General features: G+C 47.4%; 1 protein-coding gene across 1 annotated transcript in view; it reads right to left on the bottom strand.

Annotated features, from left to right (window-relative positions):
• LOC146020478 (uncharacterized) overlaps positions 1-16,660 on the bottom strand; it is a 62,221-nt gene that overhangs the window by 22,651 nt on the left and 22,910 nt on the right. The window contains exons 7-8 of the mRNA XM_083153645.1: positions 11,260-11,454; positions 7,735-7,804 (exon numbers count right to left, since the gene is read on the bottom strand). Coding sequence (XP_083009771.1) covers positions 7,735-7,804; positions 11,260-11,454 — 265 coding nt within the window. The remainder of the gene's footprint in view (positions 1-7,734; positions 7,805-11,259; positions 11,455-16,660) is intronic.

The raw sequence follows: 16,660 nt of genomic DNA, 5'->3' as shown, positions 1-16,660 counted from the left end.
GTTTATCGAAAATTATTTCATGACCCCACAGATGACTTCGTACAAGTGTTATCGGATGTCCTCCAAACGGGTAAGCAGAATGGCTTTATCAATGAAGATACATGTAGAGCATTATTAACTAGCACCCCCAGGGTCCCGGTGTTTTACACCCTACCGAAGATTCATAAAGATGGGGCAAATCCACCAGGCCGCCCCATCATATCAGCCAGAGACTCCTTGTTCTACCAAGTGGCCAAATATCTTGACTTTTTCCTGCAACCAGTAATTCAGAATGAGATAACTTACTTAAAGGACACGAGCACCTTTTTAGAAAAACTGAGAACTTTTGAGACTGTACCAGATGTTTGTTGGCTATGCACGGCTGACGTAGTAAGCCTATACACCAGCATCCCTCACCTACGCGGATTAGAGGCTGTTAAAAGACTAATAACGGACAACCCTTTATATGAAGGTCCGGAACCTTCGTTCTTTCTTGAACTGCTCTCTCTGACTTTACACTGTAATTACTTTTTGTTCAACGGTGATTTTTTTCTACAAACGCTGGGCTGCGCGATGGGTTCTTGCGCAGCTCCAGCATATGCAAAGGCCATGATGTTTACTGTTGAAAATGAACTCTTTTTCAAAAATGCCAAATATAGCAACAACATTATCTTTTACACCAGGTACATAGATGATGTATTTATGCTGTGGGGTGGGTCTAAAGATGACTTCTGTGAAATGATGAGTGATGTTAACACCATTGACCCTGACATAAAATTCACCTTTGAAATCCATGACAAAAGCATTCACTATCTAGACGTTAATGTCATCAAGGAAGCCAATAAATTGAAAACATCCATATATTGCAAACCCACAGACTGCAACAACCTCCTGCAAGTATCCAGCCATCACCCTAAATCCCTCAAACGAGGATTACCGTACTCCCAATTCCTTAGAGTACACAGAATATGTAGCGACCCAGCGGATGAAATCATCCAGCTTGAAAACATGACCAAAAAATTTCTACAGAAAGGCTATAGCAATAAATCACTACAAATTGCTAAATCTAAAGCCCTCTCAGCCCCCAAACAAACTCCAGCAAGAACAACCAATACAGACAAAAACCTTAATTCTGTTATATGGGTAAATAATTATACGACCAGCAGTAATAGTCTGACGCAAACAGCTAAACAGACATGGCCAGTAATACAAGCTGATCCAGACTTATCAACCCTGCGTAATAAATCACTACTCCCTTGCTACAAACGGGGAAGAAATCTGAGAGATAAACTGGTCCACACGGACATTACCAAACTTAAACAAAAGTCCAGCACACACTTTCTGACAAAAAAGAATGGCAATTATAGATGCCTTGGATGCACTACTTGCTCACACCTGGAAACAGGGGATCATTTTGTCCACCCTCATACGGGCAGAAAGATCCCTATTAGACATGTATTTACATGTTCTAGTAAATACGTTGTATATTTTTTGCGCTGTCCCTGCGGGCTTTATTACGTAGGGAAAACCATTTGCACGTTCAAAGAACGTATGGCCCAGCACCGCAGTGCTATTCGACTTGCCCTAGAGGGTAAAAAAATAGACCAGCCGGTAGCTAAACATTTTCAGCAGCATCAACATACCTTGGCATCACTCAGGCATAAAATGATCGACACCGTCCCTGACGACATAAGGGGAGGTGACCGGGCTAGAAGGTTACTTCAGCTAGAATCTAAATGGATACATAATCTGAACACAGTATCACCGAACGGTTTAAATGAATATCTGTCACTGAACTGTTACTTGTAAATGTTTCACTGTAACCTCTGTTATAGAAATGTAACTTTTTTACTAAATGTACATTGCGGAGCAAGTTAGGTTTCAAGCTTGCAAGTACCTACAGCATTCTTAAATGTTAAACTTTATATTGATTTAATTGCTACACTGTATTTACAGAATGTACATATGACTGTGTTCCACTCACTGTTTTTTTTTTTTTTTTTTTTTTTTATATGCTAATTCACTGATTGCGTGGCAGCTGACTGAGGTGTCTCGCACCTATGACGTCATCACCATGCCTCCACACCCTGATCACAAGGTCTTCTCACCTGTATATATACCTGTACCTGTACCACTTACCTGTCATTCCTGAAGAAGATTAATAAAATCGAAACGTTGAAGCACAGCTAAGCTGAGTGGGGAGTCTTATTGATATTCCCTGCATTACCTAAGTCCGTGAGTGCCACCCATCTACCTGCGATATATATATATATATATATATATATATATATATATACACATTTCTATTTATCTCTTATATATTTAGCCAGATCTGTCACTCAAACCCAGTCTCTAACGGTGGGCGGGGCTCCACATACACACAGACCTGGCCAACGTCATACACTGCCCTGGCTTCTACACCAGGCAGCTGCAGCAAGTCACCTACCACTCAGCGCAAACACTCCCACCCCCCCCCCTGCCCCATGGGTGCACAGCACGCCCCCAACCCCACCCCCTTCACTTTCCTACTTCTCTCTACCGCCCCTCCCCCGCCCCTCCCAGCACAAATACCCTCCGTCCGAGGACGCCCCCCCCCCTCCCACACCCGGCCAGAAGTGTGTCACGCTGGCTCCGCCCACATTGCCCGCCCCCTTGCTACATGCCTTCCAAAGGCGCATCCCCCCACACCCGGCAGGATCGACAGACGGCGCTGGCTCCGCCCACATTGCCCGCCCCTTACTACACGCCGTCCAAGCATTCCCCCACACCCGGCCGGCTCGAGGACAGCAGTGCTGAGGCTGCCTCCGCACACACTGCCTGCAGGTGCACAGCGCACCACCAGCCACTGCCAGCCCAGCTACATTACGCGGCGCTGGCTCCGCCCACATTGCCCGCCCCTTGCTGCACGCCGTCCAAAGGCGCATCCCCCCACACCCGGCCAGATCGACACACGGCGCTGGCTCCGCCCACATTGCCCGCGCATCCCCCCACACCCGGACGGATCGAAGAATGGACAGCAGTGCTGAGGCTGCCTCCGCACACACTGCCCGCAGGTGCACAGCGCACCACCAGCCGCTGCCAGCCCAGAGAGCTGCCTCCGCACAAACTGCCCGCCCACAGACGCCCGGATCGCAGGTGCACAGTGCACCGCTAGCCTTGCTGACCACAGCTGCCGCTGCCCGACGCTGTCCTGGACATCATACCATCCAGCGCCACCCTCCAGCCCCTGCTATCGACGCACTCTGGATGCCCTGCTGCCGCTGACCAACAGTAAGTACCAACCCACTGTCACCCCTGCTGACGCTGACCACCACTGTTCCGCTCCCGAACTACCATCCCACCACCCCATACCACTACAATGCCTCTCCCACCATGGGGTGCTGGGTGCCATAATAGGTGTGCTAAAGTAGTAAACAGGCCCAGTACATGCAGCATTTACTACTTTAGTAGGCTTATGGCACCCAACACCCCATACCACTACACCACCAACGCCGCTTCGAACACACCTCTCCTCCCTTACCGCACTATCACCCCTGCTGCCACTGACCACCACTGTACAGGACCCGACCTACCATCCCACCACCCCATACCACTACACCACCAACCCCGCATCTAACGCACCTCTCCTCCCTTACCGAACACACCTCTCCTCCCTTACCGCACTATCACCCCTGCTGCCACTGACCACCACTGTACAGGACCCGACCTACCATCCCACCACCCCATACCACTACACCACCAACCCCGCATCTAACGCACCTCTCCTCCCTTACCGCACTATCACCCCTGCATGCCTCCAATACTCACTACTACTACTACACACACACACACACACACACATACACACACGCATGCATGCCTCCAATACTCACTACTACACACACACACATTCATGCCACCAGTACTCACACCTACACACACACACACACACACACCCATGCCTCCAATACTCACACACACACACACACACACACACACACACACACACACACACGTGCACCCACCCATGCCTCCCAATAGTCACAACTCCATGCCACATGCTTCACACTACTTACCCTATATCTCTATTAACTCCTGCACCCTACACCACTCACAAAACACACAACCTCACCTTTTACACTCACATCTGCAATACACATGCACCTCACACTACTTCACCTAACACATCCACACATCTATTTACACTCTCCATAACCTGCTGCCACCAAACGTCAATCTCCACCACCATATGTAAGTACCTCTCACCACCCCATAACACTACACCAACAACGCCTCTTATAACACACCTCTCCTCCCTTAAACATGTAATCAAACACTATATTGTTGGGGTTTAAACACACACACACACACACACACACACACACACACATGCATGCATGCCTCCAATTCTGAAAACTACACACACACACGCATGCCTCCAATACTCACTACTACACACACATCCATGCCTCCAATACACACACACACACCTATCCATGCCTCCAATACTCACACACACACACGCGCACCGACCCATGCCTCCCAATACTCACAACTCCATGCCACAGGCTTCACACTACTTACCCTATGTCTCTATTATCCTCTGCACCCTACACCACTCACAAAACACACAACCTCACCTTTTACACTCACATCTGCAATACACATGCACCTCACACTACTTCACCTAACACATCCACACATCTATTTACACTCTCCATAACCTGCTGCCAACAAACATCACTCTACATTACCATATGTAAGTACCACCCACCACCCCATACCACTACACCAACAACGCCTCTTATAACACAGCTCTCCTCCCTTAAACATTTCATCTCACACTATATTGTGTGGGTTTAGACACACACACACACACATGCATGCCTCCAATACTCACTACCCCACACACACACACACACACACACATGCATGCCTCCAATACTCACTACTACACACACACATCCATGCCTCCAATACTCACAACTCTACACACACACACACACACACCCATCCATGCCTCCAATACTCACACACACGCGCGCACAGACCCATGCCTCCAATACACACACACACGCGCACCGACCCATGCCTCACAAGACTCACAACTCCATGCCACATGCTTCACACTACTTACCCTATATCTCTATTCTCTCCTGCACCCTACACCACTCACAAAACATACAATCTCACCTTTTACACTCACATCTGCAATACACATGCACCTCACACTACTTCACCTAACACATCCACACATCTATTTACACTCTCCATAACCTGCTGCCAACAAACGTCACTCTACATTACCATATGTAAGTACCACCCACCACCCCATACCACTACACCAACAACGCCTCTTATAACACACCTCTCCTCCCTTAAACATTTCATCTCACACTATATTGTGTGGGTTTAGACACACACATGCATGCCTCCAATACTCACTACTACTACTACTACTACTAATACACACACACACACGCATGCATGACTCCAATACTTACTACTACACACACACATTCATGCCACCAGTACTCACACCTACACACACACACACACCCATGCCTCCAATATTCACAACTACACACACCCATCCATGCCTCCAATACGCACACACACACGTGCACCCACCCATGCCTCCCAATACTCACAACTCCATGCCACATGCTTCACACTACCTACCCTATATCTCTATTAACTCCTGCACCCTACACCACTCACAAAACACACACCCTCACCTTTTACACTCACATCTCCAAAACACATGCACCTCACACTACTTCACCTAACACATCCACACATCTATTTACACTCTCCATAACCTGCTACCACCAAATGTCACACTCCACCACCATATGTACCTACCACCCACCACCCCATAACACTACACCAACAACGCCTCTTCTAACACACCTCTCCTCCCTTAAACATGTAATCTCACACTATATTGTGGGGGTTTAGACACACACACACATGCATGCCTCCAATACTCAATACTACACACACATACACACACACACACACATGTATGCTTCCAATACTCACTACTACACACACATCCATGCCTCCAATACACACACACACAAACACACACACCTATCCATGCCTCCAATACACACACACACACACACACACACACACGCGCACCGACCCATGCCTCCCAATACTCACAACTCCATGCCACAGGCTTCACACTACTTACCCTATGTCTCTATTATCTCCTGCACCCTACACCACTCACAAAACACACAACCTCACCTTTTACACTCACATCTGCAATACACATGCACCTCACACTACTTCACCTAACACATCCACACATCTATTTACACTCTCCATAACCTGCTGCCACCAAACGTCACTCTACACCACCATATATACCTACCACCCAACACCCCATAACACTACACCAACAACGCCTCTTCTAACACACCTCTCCTCCCTTAAACATGTAATCTCACACTATATTGTGGGGGTTTAGACACACACATGCATGCCTCCAATACTCACAACTCTACACACACACACACATGCATGCCTCCAATACTCACAACTCTACACACACACACACACCTCCAATACTCCCAACATCACACACACACACACACACACACACACACACACACACACACACACACACACACACACACACACATCCATGCTTCTAATACACCCAACTACATACTACAGACTTCACACTACTTACCCGATATCTCTATTAAATCTTTCACCCCACACACATCCTCACATCTATTTACACTGTACAGGACCTTTTCCCACATACTTCACTCTCCCCGACCATATGTAAGTACCACCAACCACCCCTTTACACTACACCACCAACACCTCTCGAAACACACCTCTCCTCCCTTAAACATTTCATCTCACACTATATATTTTATTTATTTCTTAACAATTTCTTTTATAGCGCACACATATTCCACTGCGCTTTGAACATTCACATCAGTCCCTGCCCCAGTGGAGCTTGCTATCTATATTCCCTAACACATATACACGCACACACACATTGTAGGGTGATTTTGTTGTGAGCCAATTAGGCTTCCACTAAATTTTACACTTTGAGGGAGGAAAACAGAGTACCCGGACAAAATCCACGCAAGTACGCCGATTGTTGTGCTGCTGCAACAACCACTCAGGGAAGGCCCTGTCCAACACACATCCGGCTCTAGCCTGCTTTGCACACTACATAAAACTATAAGTTTAGCCCCCCTACTACAAACAACACACTCCTCCACGCAAACACTACTCTACTGCAGCAACCATGCAACCCCTACACCACAAACTACATTAGTCCTATCCTACACCCCACACAAACTACCAAACCATTGCTATCCTATAGCCCATGCCTGTGCACACTACTACCTTTACCCTGCACCCCACACTCCATACATTACACTACCGTCCTTACCTTACAACACCCTCCCCACACTCTCTAATTTACTGCTGTGCCCCTGCATCCCACTCACTACACTTCCACTGCTAATTTACAATCACTGCGCTAATGCCACTACAGTGCTCTACACTGTACACTATACCTCACACTCACATATTTCTACTTCTAATGGGGCGAAGCCCCTCACGACGGTGTGAAGAGCGCCCGGAGGGCGCGATGAATCACCTAGTATATATGATATACAGTATTTCTTGTTAGATATCATGATGCGATTCTGACAAGTGCTCACGAGTGTTCAGGCAAGAAGAGTTTTAAAAATTCAAGGATCGCGGAGAGCGGAGAATGATAGGGGGACAGGTTACCGGGATCGGAGACTTGATTTAATACTTTGGAGATCACCGACAGCTGTGACGCGTTGGCTGAGTCCATGATCTGTGGAAATAGACACAAATAATCTCACAAATGTCTTCCCACCTCTCTCCTTTATGTCACACGTGTCTCCTGAACCTCCCACCTGTCTCCCGTACCTCACACCTGTCTCCTGTACCTCACATCTGTCTCCTGAACCTCCCACCTGTCTCCTGTACCTCACATCTGTCTCCTGTACCTCACACCTGTCTCCTGTACCTCACACCTGTCTCCTGTACCTCACACCTGTCTCCTATATGTTACACCTGTCTCCCGTACCTCACACCTGTCTCCTGTACCTCACACCTGTCTCCTGAACCTCCCACCTGTCTCCCGTACCTCACACCTGTCTCCCGTACCTCACACCTGTCTCCTGTACCACACACCTGTCTCCTGTACCTCACACCTGTCTCCTGTACCTCACTCCTGAACCTCCCACCTGTCTCCTGTACCTCACATCTGTCTCCTGTACCTCACACCTGTCTCCTATATGTTACACCTGTCTCCCGTACCTCACACCTGTCTCCTGTACCTCACACCTGTCTCCTGAACCTCCCACCTGTCTCCCGTACCTCACACCTGTCTCCTGTACCTCACACCTGTCTCCTGTACCTCACACCTGTCTCCTATATGTTACACCTGTCTCCCGTACCTCACACCTGTCTCCTGTACCTCACACCTGTCTCCTGAACCTCCCACCTGTCTCCTGTACCTCACACCTGTCTCCTATATGTTACACCTGTCTCCCGTACCTCACACCTGTCTCCTGTACCTCACACCTGTCTCCTGAACCTCCCACCTGTCTCCCGTACCTCACACCTGTCTCCTGTACCTCACACCTGTCTCCTGTACCTCACACCTGTCTCCTGTACCTCACACCTGTCTCCTGTACCTCACACCTGTCTCCTGTACCTCACATCTGTCTCCTGAACCTCCCACCTGTCTCCTGTACCTCACATCTGTCTCCTGTACCTCACACCTGTCTCCTGTACCTCACACCTGTCTCCTGTACCTCACACCTGTCTCCTGAACCTCACACCTGTCTCCTGTACCTCACACCTGTCTCCTGTACCTCACACCTGTCTCCTATATGTTAAACCTGTCTCTGTACCTCACACCTGTCTCCTGTACCTCACACCTGTCTCCTGTACCTCACACCTGTCTCCGTACACCTGTCTCCTGTACCTCACACCTGTCTCCTGTACCTCACACCTGTCTCCTGTACCTCACATCTGTCTCCTGTACCTCACACCTGTCTCCTATATGTTACACCTGTCTCTGTACCTCACACCTGTCTCCTGTACCTCACACCTGTCTCCTGTACCTCACATCTGTCTCCTGTACCTCACACCTGTCTCCTGTACCTCACACCTGTCTCCTGTACCTCACACCTGTCTCCTGTACCTCACACCTGTCTCCTGTACCTCACACCTGTCTCCTATATGTTACACCTGTCTCCCGTACCTCACACCTGTCTCCTGTACCTCACACCTGTCTCCTGAACCTCCCACCTGTCTCCCGTACCTCACACCTGTCTCCTGTACCACACACCTGTCTCCTGTACCTCACACCTGTCTCCTGTACCTCACTCCTGAACCTCCCACCTGTCTCCTGTACCTCACATCTGTCTCCTGTACCTCACACCTGTCTCCTATATGTTACACCTGTCTCCCGTACCTCACACCTGTCTCCTGTACCTCACACCTGTCTCCTGAACCTCCCACCTGTCTCCCGTACCTCACACCTGTCTCCTGTACCTCACACCTGTCTCCTGTACCTCACACCTGTCTCCTATATGTTACACCTGTCTCCCGTACCTCACACCTGTCTCCTGTACCTCACACCTGTCTCCTGAACCTCCCACCTGTCTCCCGTACCTCACACCTGTCTCCTGTACCTCACACCTGTCTCCTGTATGTTACACCTGTCTCTGTACCTCACACCTGTCTCCTGTACCTCACACCTGTCTCCTGTACCTCACATCTGTCTCCTGAACCTCACACCTGTCTCCTGTACCTCACATCTGTCTCCTGTACCTCACACCTGTCTCCTGTACCTCACACCTGTCTCCTGAACCTCCCACCTGTCTCCTGTACCTCACACCTGTCTCCTGTACCTCACACCTGTCTCCTGTACCTCACACCTGTCTCCTGTACCTCACACCTGTCTCCTATATGTTAAACCTGTCTCTGTACCTCACACCTGTCTCCTGTACCTCACACCTGTCTCCTGTACCTCACACCTGTCTCCTGTACCTCACACCTGTCTCCTGTACCTCACACCTGTCTCCTATATGTTACACCTGTCTCTGTACCTCACACCTGTCTCCTGTACCTCACACCTGTCTCCTGTACCTCACATCTGTCTCCTGTACCTCACACCTGTCTCCTGTACCTCACATCTGTCTCCTGTACCTCACACCTGTCTCCTGTACCTCACATCTGTCTCCTGTACCTCACACCTGTCTCCTATATGTTACACCTGTCTCTGTACCTCACACCTGTCTCCTGTACCTCACACCTGTCTCCTGTACCTCACACCTGTCTCCTGTACCTCACATCTGTCTCCTGTACCTCACACCTGTCTCCTATATGTTACACCTGTCTCCTGAACCTCCCACCTGTCTCCCGTACCTTACACCTGTCTCCTGTACCTCACATCTGTCTCCTGTACCTCACATCTGTCTCCTGTACGTCACACCTGTCTCCTATATGTTACACCTGTCTCTGTACCTCACACCTGTCTCCTGTACCTCACACCTCACACCTGTCTCCTGTACCTCACACCTGTCTCCTGTACCTCACATCTGTCTCCTGTACCTCACACCTGTCTCCTATATGTTACACCTGTCTCCTGAACCTCCCACCTGTCTCTCGTACCTTACACCTGTCTCCTGTACCTCACATCTGTCTCCTGTACCTCACATCTGTCTCCTGTACCTCACACCTGTCTCCTATATGTTACACCTGTCTCCTGTACCTCACACCTGTCTCCTGTACCTCACACCTGTCTCCTGAACCTCCCACCTGTCTCCTGAACCTCACACCTGTCTCCTGTACCTCACACCTGTCTCCTGTACCTCACATCTGTTTCCTGTACCTCACACCTGTCTCCTATATGTTACACCTGTCTCCTGAACCTCCCACCTGTCTCCCGTACCTTACACCTGTCTCCTGTACCTCACATCTGTCTCCTGTACCTCACATCTGTCTCCTGTACCTCACACCTGTCTCCTATATGTCACACCTGTCTCCTGTACCTCCCACCTGTCTCCTGTACCTCCCACCTGTCTCCTGAACCTCCCACCTGTCTCCTGAACCTCCCACCTGTCTCCTGAACCTCCCACCTGTCTCCTGTACCTCACATCTGTCTCCTGAACCTCCCACCTGTCTCCTGTACCTCCCACCTGTCTCCTGTACCTCACACCTGTCTCCTGTACCTCACACCTGCCTACTGAACCTCGCACTTGTCTCCCATACCTCGCACTTGTCTCCCAATACCTCACACTTGTCTCCCAATACCTCGCACTTGTCTCCCAATACCTCACACCTGTTTTCCTGTACCCCACACCGAGGGACACTCACATCAATGAAGAATCCAAGCACGGCAATTCCAGTTCCATCCAGTTTGGCTTGTGTCAGATTCATCCCGTTCTTGGTGTGAATGATGTGCATCTGAGGAAACACACAAGTTAATTGGGTATAGAGCAACGATAGTAATAAAATCAGCGGACAAGGGAGGAGGAGTGGTCATTCAAGACAAAGAAAAGTATGAAAAAGAAGCTGAAAAATTGTTATAACACATAAATACATACAGCAGACTAGACCATGACCCCACAACAGAATACAAACATCTTCTATATCAACAACTACAAGAAGGCCTTGAAATGGGCATCACCACTCAGAAAGAATTTGACTACATTTTCATAGAATTTCCAAAAATTCCAACTTTCTACCACCTACCAAAGATACACAAAAGATCAAGAAAAACCCCCAGGATGGCCAATGCACGCTATGCAGCAGTGACATTAAATCACTTTATACAGTAATAAATCACGATGCAGGCTGTGAGGCAACACACCATTATCTCACAGAACAATCCGATATCTCAAATAAACAAATTAACTTTCTGGGTATAGATTTCATACTAAGACATAACTATTTCTGGTACAATGGTGGTTTCTGTAATCAAGAACAGGGAACCGCGATGGGAACATCCTTCGCGCCAAGTTACGCAAACTTATTTGTGTCTTGGTGGGAGGACACCAAAATATGGACAAACGATCCATATCTTGGAAAAATCAAATGCTGGAAAAGGTATATAGACGACCTCTTTTTTATTTGGAACGGCACTGAAGAAGAACTGCTTGAATTCAAAGAATACATGAAGAAGAACACATTAAACCTAGAATTTACAACAAGCCACAGCAAAGACATGGTGGTCTTTCTTGACCTAGATATCTACACTAAAGACAATAAGATTCAAACCAGAATCCACATCAAAACTGTGAACGGCAATAATATGCTGGCTTACAATAGCAACCACCACCTTCAATGGAGAAACAACATTCCGGGCGGACAATTCCGACGCCTCAGAAGAAACTGTAGTGAAGATACCTTCGCAGTACAAAGCAGAGACCTAGAGGTGAAATTTCTACAAAAGGGATACAAAGAAGACTTTCTCAAAGAACAGATTGATATAACAAAAGCACTATAAGAAACAAACTTATCAATTACAAACCAAAAACACAAAAGGAAATGCCTGTCACCTTTATCACGAAATACAGCAGCAACCATAAAAACATTGAAAAGACACTAAACCAACACTGGCATATCTTAATGTTAGATGAACAACTACGTAAAATGTTACCAGCCAAACCAAAAATCGTGTATCGGAAAGCAAAAATCCTCAAACAGACATTAACAAGCAGCTACCTACCCATCCAAGGAACAAAGAAAAAACAACAAAAGGATTCGTCCACTGCACAAAATGCAAGGGCTGTAAAAATCAACAAACCACCACTAAACCAATAAAATCTTTCTCTTCAAATCAGAATAAAAGAAAGTTTTAAGTAAAAAACTACTGCTCATGCGAAACAGAAGGCACTATATACCTTTTAGAATGTTCCTGTGGCCTCCAATACAGTATGTAGGCCAAATGAAAAGAAGATTAAAAATCAGGATTGCAGAACACCTATATAACATTAAAAAAGGACTAAAAACTCACAGCGTTTCAGCGCACTTTCTAGAAAAACACAATAAAGATCCCAATGACCTCAAATTCATAGGATTACAGAACATCACATCACATTGGAGAGGAGCGGACCTGTTCTCTATATTAAAAAAACCGGAAACAAAATGGATCTTTCTGCCGGATACCCCAGAACCTAAGGATTTAAATATAGACAATTTTGAACCTGCTCCGATTAACAAAATATCAAACTTGCTCTTCACATATATGTTGTCCCGTTCCCACATAACTCCTTTTTCAATCCCGCTTACTTGCTCCTTTCTCATTTTCATTTTTATTTACCATATATACTCGAGTATAAGCCTACTTTATAAGCCCCCCCCCCCCCCCCCCCCCCCGGCTTATACTCAAGTGAGGGTCCCACTTGAGTCAATAAGTTTTCCCAGTTTTTTAGTTGTAAAATTTGGTGCCTCGGCTTATATTTGGGTCAACTTATACTCGAGTAGATACGGTATATTTTTATTTTTTATATATATTTTTTTATTCTTAATTTATTTATTTTTATTATTATTTTCTTCTTATTTATATTAATTTTTTTGTGCAACAAATTCAAAGGGAAAAGTACTCCGTTTTAACCTATCTGAAGAAACCATGAGGTTGACGCCGAAAGTAAAGACTTTTAAAAGGTTTTTTAACACTTCCGTTCAGGGTCGGCGCTACCCTCTCAGCAGCTCCTGCAAAGCAAAGCAGGGAGGCACCATGCTGAAAAGGCGCTGTATACCTCCCTGCTCTGCTAAAGCTGCCTCAGCCCTCACTGTCACTGCATCCTGCACGCCGCTCGCGGGCGGCAGTATAAATATTTGCTCCCTGCATCGCGAGTGCAGACAGCCTGCATGCCGCCCGCAGCGCCTGTCTGACATCTGGCGGCAGTATGGAGAAGCTGAGCAGCTCCCTGCACCGCGCACACACTGTCCTCCTCCTGCGACCTGCCCCCTCTTCCTCACAGACACTTGCGCTGAGGCATGTAGCGCTGTCTGTGAATACCCGGATCCACCCCCTACCCATTGCTCCCTGCACCTGTCAATCAATTGACAGCAGCGCCGCCTCCCCTTCCTTCCCTCTTCTCAGTGTGCCGTCCTCAGCATCCTGCCTACGCAGATAGAAGAGGAGGGACTGCACAAGAGTTAAACAGCAAAAGAACAGTGAGTCTTTTATTATACATGTTGATAACAATTTTTTTAATAATTGTAGATTTTTTTTTCTATTCCTTTAGACACTTTTAAAATAATGGGCTGGGTTATGTGCGTAAAGGTGGCAATACACACTGCGATAGCAGCGTGCGATGCGATGTGCACTCCTGCGGGCATCGCACAGTGCAAAAAGTACTTTTTGTACTGCTTTCGGATTGCATCGCGCACACATTGCATGCATGCCGTGCGATGCGATCTAGCCCATAACGTATGTGATTCTCGCAGCGTGTATGGGCACTTTTGGTTCCTACAACATTTTGCGGACACAGCACTGAGATGGTGTACGCATACATGTACATGTACCAGAGATCCTCCATAGGATCGCATGTTGCATATGCTCCCACAATCGGGCTGCAGCTTGTTGCAATGGCAATGTGAAAGGGCGCAAAATTTATGGTTTGCAGGAGGGAGCCGGACACCCTAGCACCTGCCCTGCTTCCGTTTTTAACAATAAAGTTGCTATAAAAAAGAAAGTCATTTTAAACAAAACCATCCTTGAAAAAGCATCCAACAGATGCGATACGCGTTGGCAGAAGGAACAGGGACCCGTGGAGAAGACACCGCTGCCTTCCGAAGCCCAACGAAGCAAAAGCTGGAGTTTGCAGTGACGTTATCTGAATCCGCAGCTACAAGCCAGGAACCGCTGACCGGCTCACATGCCGCAATGAGACGCCTGTTGTTCACAAGTCATTGGAACTCAGGTAGATTCTAGGGCTAGATAGTCAGCTCCCACCGGGACCCCCTCAGTATCTCTCTAAAAAGAGCTGTAACATATTTGCTGCACATTTATATTTATTTTTCTTTTATAATTTTTTATTATTTTTTATATTTTATTTATATATATTGTGGGGTTTTAGCATCAAAACGGGTAGGCACAGGTGAGGATTTGGCACAGACTTAGACAGTGACATCACGGCTTGGGTCCAAAACAGGGCTTGCCTGAGTTTATTGCAGCACTCAGAGCAAGAAACTAAAAAACAGCCTTTACACTTCAGGCAAAACAGAAAAATAAAACCTGCTCGTCTGAGCTCTAACTAAACAGAATAAACGTCCCTCTCTATACCAGGGCCACACTATGTGACACTGGACACACACAGCAGATATAGATCAAGTAACTCAGTACTTACAGCCTTGTCTCTCTCTAGCAGCAGCTTACTGCCTCCAACACCCAGGGAGAGAGAGAGAGCTATGGAGAGGGCTGACTCCTTTTTAAAGAATCAGGTGCTCTCCTGATTACCAGCCCAGGACAGAACACCCTTTGTAAGCCGGAGCTTACCACACAGATTGAAACAGCCTGCAGTCTATATGCCATAAGACAGGATTCTAGGGGAAAGGTACCTGCCATCTATGACTTTCCCTGCCACTGTCTTACATACCCTCCCCCTCTGTTCGAACCTATGGGGTCGGACACTGTCTGCCAACTGGCAGTATGTTCGGGATAGGGCATCGGCATTACCCTGAAGCCTTCCTGCTCTGTGTTCCACTGTAAATTTGAAATTTTGCAAATTGAGAAACCATCTCGTGACCCTTGCATTTCTCTCTTTGGCTTGGTACATCCATGTAAGTGGGGAGTGGTCCGTGATTAATCTAAAGGAGCGTCCTAAGAGATAGTACTTTAGGGATTCAAGGGCCCACTTGATTGCTAAGCACTCCCGCTCGACTATACTGTAGTTTCTCTCCGCAGGTGTGAGCTTCCTGCTCAAATATGTTACCGGGTGTTCCTCTCCACCAACTTCTTGGGAGAGGACAGCACCTAGTCCCACATCAGAAGCATCAGTCTGTACGACAAACTCTTTTTTAAAATCCGGAGTGATCAGGACTGGTTGATTACAAAGGGCCACTTTTAATTCTTGGAATGCCCTTTCAGCCTCTGGGTTCCAGCTGACCATAACTGCCTTACCTCCTTTGGTAAGATCGGTTAGGGGCGCTGCCATGGTTGCAAACTGGGGAATAAACCTACGGTAATACCCCAGAATTCCCAAAAAAGCCCTGACTTGTTTTTTTGTCGAAGGACGAGGCCAGTCTTGGATAGCCTCCACTTTATTTATTTGCGGCTTTATTATACCTCTCCCGATAACATACCCCAGGTAACGTGCCTCCTCGAGGCCTAAAGTACACTTTTTTGGGTTCGCTGTCAACCCCGCCTCTCTGAGGGAATTCAACACCGCCTGGACTTTGGGTAAATGACTCTTCCAGTCATCACTAAAAATGATGATGTCGTCTAGATATGCCGAGGCATACTGACGATGGGGTTTAAGAACAATGTCCATCAACCTTTGAAAAGTTGCTGGAGCCCCATGCAACCCAAAAGGCAAACAAAGATATTGAAACAGACCATCGGGGGTGACAAACGCTGTTTTCTCTTTGGCACTATCGGTAAGAGGTACTTGCCAGTAACCTTTAGTTAAGTCGAGGGTAGAGAAATACCTAGCATGACCAA

This window comes from Crinia signifera, chromosome 7 (genome assembly GCF_055691185.1).
Source record: "Crinia signifera chromosome 7, ASM5569118v1, whole genome shotgun sequence".
NCBI lineage: Eukaryota > Metazoa > Chordata > Amphibia > Anura > Myobatrachidae > Crinia > Crinia signifera.
Note: the sequence above shows the minus strand (reverse complement) of the source record. Positions and strands in the feature narration are given on the sequence as shown.